Raw genomic sequence first — 8883 nt, forward strand, 5'->3', positions numbered from 1 at the left:
TTTATTAGCTAGCATAAAATATGGCTATATTATGACATGCTACTTTGGCTAATGAAAGACTTTTCTTGTTAGTTTTTCTGGAAACACTTTCATTTTTTCTTCTCTTTATTAGAAAGGGGACCGTGTACATTAATCAACATTGAAACAATGTAAATGTACCCGAGTTAGCTCAGAAGTGCTAATTTTCATCGGTAGTCCCCCAGCCGGGTGTAAAAAAGGCAACCTCACTTTAGTATGGGGAACACATATTCACTATTAACTTTTGTGACTTTTGCCTCAATAAACTCCTAATTTATTGCTTATTAATAGTTAGTAAGGTAGTTGTTAAGTTTGGGGTAGGATTAAGAGATGAAGAATATGGTCGTGCAGAATAAGGCATTAAAATGTGCTTTATAAGTACTAATAAACAGAAAATTCAGTTAAAAATGAGAATTGTTCTAAAGTGTTACTGTTTTTCTTGTTATGGCCAAAAACACAACATGCTTTTTGATCAGGCTTTACAAACGTCCAAGGGGGGCAGCAGTTTACATGCAGTACAAAATCAAGGTAATGGGCAACAATCTAAGTGTGCAGTTGGGGGTTATGCTAGCGTTTTATGACCTTTCCCCGATAAAAGACCACAGTTTTAAGGCATTTACATTACCTTCACGTAATCAAGGTTAAGGAAAAGTGGTGTAAGACAAATGGGTTTCACAACTTGGTAATATCTTTTAGGTTGTCTTACTCGTGCTTTGTCCCTGCCTGAGAAATCAAGAGCTATACGGGGGCTAAACAGTGTGGAGTGAATGTGGCACTGCTGTGCAAGGTTGATTCAGTAATTGAGGGCCATGCTTAGCTCACATTACCACTATGTAATCAGGAGCATAATTGTCCCATTTGGTGGTGAAAAGAACGCATATAACTGAATCATCCGTCAGCTCAACCCCAGACAAATCGTCACATTGCTGTCACCCAGCTGGCTCTCTATATAATCATCTGAAATGTTCACAAAAGGTGGTGTTTTGAAATGTTGGTCATTGTTTTAATGTTAATGCACTGAACTGTTTTTTACTATTGTGGTCAGTCAGTTGCTGTTATCAATGTTTATGATGGCTAATTACCCCAGGCTACGTTAATTAGCCTGTGAACCTAATTAGTCACCCACGACAAACACCTACAAGACAGCATTGGAAATCAGTGAAAAGCTCCATTGAATACATTCTGCTTCTCGCAATTACAAACAAAAGAAGTGACATCACCAGGTAAATAAACATTTTGCTATGTTCGGAATAGCATACGAAAGACTGTATCCCACAATGCAATGTGCTCGATCTTCTATCTTCAGTGTGACGAATGAACCAGAAGTTTACATTCATACCACTTTTATCCAAAGTGACCTACATTTCCGTCAAGATATGCATTTTAGTTTATGCATTTACTGGAAAAGAACGCAAGAACGCTCTACAGAATATCAGTCATGTTTTCAACATGTTTCTTGTCTTATTTTGTCAGACTGCCAATGCCAGAAGCTGCATCCAAATATGCATACTTCCCTACTATATAGTAGGCGAAAAAACCAACAAATTCTCATCCCAAGTGACACTTTTGACCATGCGTCAACATGCCGACGCACATGGTACCCCTTAAGCGTCAATATCCTCTGGCTCATCCTCGGGCGTCATCTAACTGACGCTTTTGACCATGCGTCTAAATCCGACGCACATGGCACCCTTTAGCATCAGTTAGATGACGCTTCCGTTATGGGTAGGTTTAGGTCTGAGGTAGGGTTAGGGTTAGACCACTAGGAGGCGCGTCTCATATTGACGCTTAAGGAGTACCATGTGCGTCGGCATGTTGACGCATGGTCAAAAGCGTCAGTTAGATGACGCCTTGGGATGAGAATGGGCTGAAAAAACGTATGTGAAAAGAGTAGTATGGGCAAACAGTAGCCCAAACGTACCCAGATGACCTACAGTGAAATTCAGAAGTACGCATATATAGCGTTTTTAATGGTAGCGTGCCGCACAAGTCCTGAAAAATGAAGCCAAAGCGTATCGATCGCCCCCAGGTGGCTGGTCCCAGCATAGGTCATAAACCCCGCCCTCTCCATGTAATCTAATGGGACATGAGGCAAACTAAACAATCCAATTACACATCAAATTAATTTTTTTCCGTCATTTTAGGTAGTTTTATCATGCTGATGTAAGTTTAAGTGTTCATTTTTTTATAATAAGTTTGGTCTTAGTTAGTTATTTGATGCTATAAAAACGGGAGTGTGACGTCATGATTGACAGCTTCTCTGAGCGAAGTAGTCACCGAGGCACCAACTGACTTTTTGGAGGATTTCCAGGCGGCGATTGTAGCTTCAACTTTCATTTCTATATTTCCATAACTGTTTATTTCACACCGATATAATGAGTTGTTCTGCAGTAAACCGTACTAACCGTTTCAGAATCAGGTCCCAAATCAGCGCCACATTGGGACATTTGCCGCTTCACTTTTCTACAATGGAACAGAGCGAAGGTGTGTCGTCCATCTTTCTTACAGTCTATGGTCGTGAAGTAATTTCGTATTCAAAAGAAGAGAGTATGCGCTTTCGGACGCAGCCATTGTGTATATCCAGCAGAAGCAATTATTTTTGAGTTAGGCTACCGAAGCTATCAGCCATGATTCATTTTTTTTTTTTTTATCTCAAATGGCAGCCACCATGAGATGACCGATGACCTATTCAACGTAGAATAAAACCAATTTTAAATGAGGACAAAATTACTCAATGCTCCTTTCATTTCAATTTCTTCACATTGTCACAAATCGAAAGATCGTGTTTGACTTCAACAATGAAGCCCATCTTACCTCTTCCCATTGATGGATGTAACGAATCAGTCTGGACAGTCTAAGCAGTCGCAGTAAACTGAGAATCTTGGTGAAGCGCACAATCCGCAATGCCCTGGCAGTCTTGTAAACCTCAGAGTCGATGCCTTTCTCTACGATGAGAAAGATATAATCCACCGGGATGGATGAAACGAAGTCCACCACGAACCACGTCTTCAGGTACTTCATCTTGATCTTTTCTGGGTCCAGTATTATCTCTGTGTTCTCTTCGTAGACGATGCCTGTACGGAAGTTCAGCACCAGGTCCATGAGGAAGAACGTGTCGGACACTACGTTGAAGATAATCCAAGGGGTGGTGGTCTCCTCCTTGAAGAAGGTGATGCCCACAGGAATGATAATCAAGTTGCCCACCATAAACATTAGCATTGTGAAATCCCAGTAGAACCTATGTGGAGAATGAAGGAACAGGCACATGAATTCAGTTAATACAATTATTTACAGGTCATACGCTTAAATGCATGTGCAAAAAATGCCACAGAATTTTTATTTTATTGATATTCAGTGTCTGAAACAAAATGTCTGAATATTTTCATTGGTAAATTATAGTTTTCGAGGTAGACTTGTGTGCATGAATTCATTATTTAGCTTGGTACATGGACACCTTATGTTAATATGAGGCTGTTTTTTGGGAACTGTTTTGATTTTTGGTTTGGCGTATGTCAATCTAATGTGGCATTTTTCATGTATTTGGCATAAGAGGCACACCCTTATAATAAGGAAATGAAATTCAGTCCTCGTGCGTTCGGTGAGACGGGGATACACCCTATAAATAACCCCAGCCTTGACAAACACGCTGCACGCACACGAAAGGAGAGAGGCGATGTAGGCGTAATAAAACAGCTTTTGTGTGATATAGTGCCTGTTGGATGAAATCAATATGGTGAGATATTGTACCAATAAATAAGTCAACCTATGCAAGGTCATCACAAGGACGCTGAGAACGAGATACAGACAGAATGGTTTGGCTTACAGATTTGTGAAATTTAAGTGTGAAATTAAGAGATAAGTAGCTTCTCTTAAGGTGCATCAATGATTTTTTTTATTATATATGGCGAATTGACTGCAGATATGTCTGTGGTATTGAAAGCAAAACTTCAGAAGGGATCATAACTGAGCTTTCTCAAGTAAAACTATGCAGCTGTGCTCTAATAATATGTGCTCATCACATAAAGCTCATTTAAATGCAGTGCTCCGTTTGTCTTCTCTGTGCAAATAATAATAGGTCACCGGCCTGCACTGCAACCTGTGATTATGAATAAATACGAAGAGCTTGAACAAATCCATTATATATTTTCTTTTGTTTGTTTTTTTCCATGCATGCACAGGAAAAAAAAATGTGCATGAACAGTCATTGGCACAATGAGCAGAGAGCGTAAAAGAATGTGTAATGATGCTGATGTTGGGGAAATAAGGACTCTAGCCTTTATTATACGTCTAAAATATTCCATTAAAATATTGTACTGAATGGATTTGTATTATTATTTTGATTAATTATATATTTTTTTAATATAAATTATTTTCATATATATATATATATATATATATATATATATATATATATATATATATATATATATATATATATATATATATATATATATACATATATATGTGTGTGTGTATATATATATATATATATATATATATATATATATATGTGTGTGTATATGTTATTTGTTATTGTTTATATTTTTGAACTGGGTATCTGAAAAGAGAGAATAAATTAGTTTTTTTATTATTTTATTCTTTTTTTTTATTCTTTTTTATGACCAATATATATATATTTTTTATTATAAAATATTGCATTTGATACACTGAGCTGGGTATCTGAAAATAGAGAATGGTTTATTTTATTTATATTATAATTATTATTATTTTGTTGTGTTGTGTTTTAATGATTCTTTTTTTTTTATTATTTGTATGCCTGATACTTTTATGAAAGATAATTTCATATTTTTATTTGTTATATCTAATATTAAAATATTGGAAATCTGAGAATGGTATATTTATTTATCTATTCATTATTGTTATTGTATTGTTTTTAGATGTTTATATTATTTGTATGGCTACAAGTTAGATATTCTGTAAAATCTTTTATTTCTGCTTTGTGTTTCTCATACACAAAATGAGTCATCTCCAGTTGAATGCACAGTGGTGTACTAACATTGTTGAGTGTTAATAATTTGCTGGGTCTCCAAATGATTATGAAAAATATTGGTCAAACTGATTATTGGTCTGTCTCAATCAAAAGTGCATACTGCCTAAACTGAGGTAGCGATCCTGCAGAACAGCCTTTTTGGAGGTAACTTGATATAAAATCAACCTGTTTGTCACTGTATTTGAGGAAAGCCTTCTTGCCTCCCTGTCCTGGGACATAATTAAGAGGACACTATCATTAAAAGTGCTTGCTGGGTGAAACAAACAAACCGTTGACTATATTGTTGAGCTATAGTAATAAACAAGATCAGTTCTGATCTGATCCAGTGTCAGTTTTGAGCAATTTTATTTTGAACTATTCAGATGCTAAAGAAAGCTTGTTTGCACTTTGTGTGGCATTGCACTCGCAGCTAAAAATCAGTGGTAAGGCTCCACAAGACAGTTATATTCCCACTTTTTTGATTGCGTTTCATTGCAGACTTTACCCTGAGAGGCTGACGGGATCATTTCTGAACTTAGAAGTAAGTGTCCTGACTACATTTCCCTTTGCAGTTTATCCGGCTTTTACGCAAAAGGATTTCCATAAATTTTCTGGTCAATTATACACACCTGATGACATGAAACATAACAGCTGGTGCAAGTTGGCCATCAATGATTCATTTAGTTGATTAATGATTTGAGTTTGCTAAAATATCAAGTGAATGTGAGTTCCCGATCCTTATTACTAATTATAAAAAAGTGCATGTTTGATATTACAAGCCTATGGGATGTTCCCGGAAAAGGGTGCATTTTGTGTCCCTCAAAGCTGATACTGGTGGTATGATGGTAACAGAGTTGACGCAGAATTAAATAATTAAATTAGTTTAATAAAGATTAAACTTAATAAAATGTTCATTTAAATTAATTGTTTGAAACCTGTCATATTGACATCACAATATCTTTGCAACCTTGTTTGTTAATAATGTCATCCTAAACTGTGGATGGTCTTAGTCCTAGTCCGATAGTCAACCCTGTTATTGTGACCAGTGAACAGGTGTGATACTGAACTCTAAATATTTGTGAATAAATATCAGCACACCTTGTAGTGTTATGACCTGAGCAGAATGGCTAAACAAACATTAAAATGTCAACTCTGTTACTTTCAGGAAAAAGGTAACAGAGTTGACATTTTTAAGTTCAATTAGCCATCGCGGTCTAGATCATAACACTACAGGAAAGAGAAATTAATGCTGATATTTATTCATTCACAAATATTTAGTGTTCAGAATCACATCAGCCGCTGTTCACTGTGCAAAGTCACCGTAACAGGGTTGACTATGTAAATATGTCCTCTACTAACAAATGTAACATTTTAAGATGATGTTAGTAACCAACAAGGAGTATACACATAAGTGCCACCTTAATTATTAATAATGTATAAACATAAGTGCCACCTTAAAATGTTAAATTTGTTAGTAGAGAACCACCGCTGTCACTGACTGTACAATTAACAGCTGATGTGAATCTGAATTTGTGAATGAATGAACGAACAAATAAATGAGTAAATAAATATCAAGGTTATAATCTCTTTCTTGTAGTGTTATGACCTAGACCACAAATAGCTAATTGAACTTTAAAAGTTCAACTCTGTTACTTTTTTCTTTTTTTACTTTCACTGCATTTTAAAGTGTTATTTGTCAGAAGAGGACGACCTTAAATAGTCAACCCTGTTACCATGATTTTGTTCAGTGTAACTCTTGGGGTGGGACAACGTGGGATGTAAAAAAAAAAAATGATACAAAAATGTGCATTAATTTCGATTTTATATACATGTTTACCTTGAAGTGGTATAATGGCACAATGTACTTTCTTTCTTTTTTTTTTGTCTTTTTTTTTTTTGTCAAACAAAATGTTTAATATTTTACAGAAACGCACCTTTTTATACCAGAAAAGCCAGCCATTTTACAGAATTCATGTGAATTTGCAACCAGGTATTGAGTCTCCATAGGTGTTACTCCATCGCCCCTACCTGAAATCACTGTATGGATGAATAATCCAGTTGCCAGCGGATTTGACTCGTTCCTGCTCCTTCTCCACAGCCTTTTGGCTCCCAAACATACGCAGGGAGAATTTGTTGACCCCGGGCTGTAGCATGGCGCTAAACTGCCTCTGCATGTAAGTTTGATTGTCCCTGGTTTCCCCATCATCTGCCGAGATCTGGCCATCCTCAGACTTGGGGAAGCCCACAGAATGGTCCGGCTGGTTCGGGCTCGGTCCGTGGGCAGGGGGGGCGTTGGAGAAGGAAACCCTGGAGTCCTTCTTGTCGGCGGTCGGGGCAGGAGTGACCGAGCCGTCCATGCTGGAGGTGCTGGAGTGACATGCAGATGCTGGGAAGCCTCCACCTGTCTGCTTCTCCTGCTTGGAGAGGACTGAGGACAAGCTGTCGTGTCTTCGGCAGTCTCCGTTGATAACGCATCTCATTCCGGTGCCATCCTCGTCGTCAAACCCGCTCCTGGAAACATTTCCGTGACTGAGGAGCGCGGTGGATTCCGTGCTGCGTCCACATGAGACCGAGGCGAAGTCCTTGTTGTTGGAGATCCTGCTCGTTGCTCCCCCTCCTGGTGCCACACTCTTCATCATCCTGAAGGAAGGGTCAAGGATCTCTTTGTGGTCTTCATCTCCGTCCTCCGCTTCGTCCATGACGGGGTTGCTTTGAGATGAACCCTGACGCCGCCAGATTTCGAAAGCGCAGACGTGGGCAGTTAGTGGCTTTACTCCGCGTCCCAGTGTCACCACACACAACTACACCAGGAGCGTTGCTATGGCTGCACGCGTTCACTCCCTTACCTGGAAACGCATCGCAAGCTCTGTGTTCTCAGGCATCAATGAAACTATGTCAAGGAGAAATTAGTGGGAAATGGGCAGAGACGCGCTTAATTGTGCGTTTCTTTGTGTTAAATATACAAATGTAGGTTAGTAGCATGTAGTAGCCTATGGTGGGGATGCATTATCCATTTACACATTTCTAAGAAAAAAAAAGAGGATGCCTGAAATTGTCTTGGTTTCATGTAGCCTATATTTGAAAAGCAATACCATATTCTTATATATAATTTGATTAAACTGTCAGGTTTGTGACCAAGTAAAATATTATTTTGAATCATGAATAATATCAGGGGTCTTATAGGTTCCATTTGACCTGAACAAAAAGTGTCGTCAAAATGTTTTCTGTGCCCTTTTTAATTTGTCATCACTTTGTCAAATGGTTTTTTTCCAAGTAGGCTATTTCGAATGATATTCTCTAAATAGCTCCACTGCTTTTTAATGAAACAGTAAGAAACTACTTTTTGAAATATAATGTGTTAATTATTGAGACGTTTTTGTAATACCACCTAGACATCACATTTGACAAAAGGCACCTTTAATTGAAAAAAAAAAAAGTGTTCATCAGAGCCAGCGATGCTTTAGATCTGGACGACCAAAATACATTGCTCTCCAAAGCTTTAGCGATAGTTTGGGAATATTTACATTGACTTCATTACTATGAATAGTAGTAATAATATGGGTGACTATTGTTTAAGCACATGAAGGTTTAAATGAAGGCTTCTTGTCTCCAATATAACAATGATGTGAGCTGTGTCACGTAGAGCCGCTCCCTACAACTGAAGCGCATAAATGAGTAAACGACGCCCCCTTCTGGCGGCTCAAAGAACACGCTGATTCTTCAGTACTGCTGCGCCTCTTATGATTTTTACAGTAAATCACTTCACATAAACAAAGCAATATTCAAAAGACAAAGTTAAAATCAAATCTTTATTCAGATTGTGCGAGTCAGAACATTAGACAGTGTATTTCCTACGAAGCTAAGGCAAAATAATT

At 37.8% G+C, this 8883-nt stretch overlaps 1 protein-coding gene across 1 annotated transcript in view; it reads right to left on the reverse strand.

Moving 5' to 3' along the window:
- Positions 1-7875, reverse strand: part of hcn2b (hyperpolarization activated cyclic nucleotide-gated potassium channel 2b) — a 32110-nt gene extending 24235 nt beyond the window's left edge. The window contains exons 1-2 of the mRNA XM_056256434.1: positions 7037-7875; positions 2833-3256 (exon numbers count right to left, since the gene is read on the reverse strand). Of these exons, the coding sequence (XP_056112409.1) occupies positions 2833-3256; positions 7037-7707 (1095 nt within the window). The 5' untranslated portion in view covers positions 7708-7875. The remainder of the gene's footprint in view (positions 1-2832; positions 3257-7036) is intronic.
- Between the last annotated feature and the right edge of the window lie 1008 nt (positions 7876-8883).

The sequence above is a fragment of the Rhinichthys klamathensis genome, unplaced genomic scaffold, assembly GCF_029890125.1.
Source record: "Rhinichthys klamathensis goyatoka isolate OS25496 unplaced genomic scaffold, OSU_Roscu_1.1 h1tg000127l_1, whole genome shotgun sequence".
NCBI classification, from domain to species: Eukaryota; Metazoa; Chordata; class Actinopteri; order Cypriniformes; family Leuciscidae; genus Rhinichthys; species Rhinichthys klamathensis.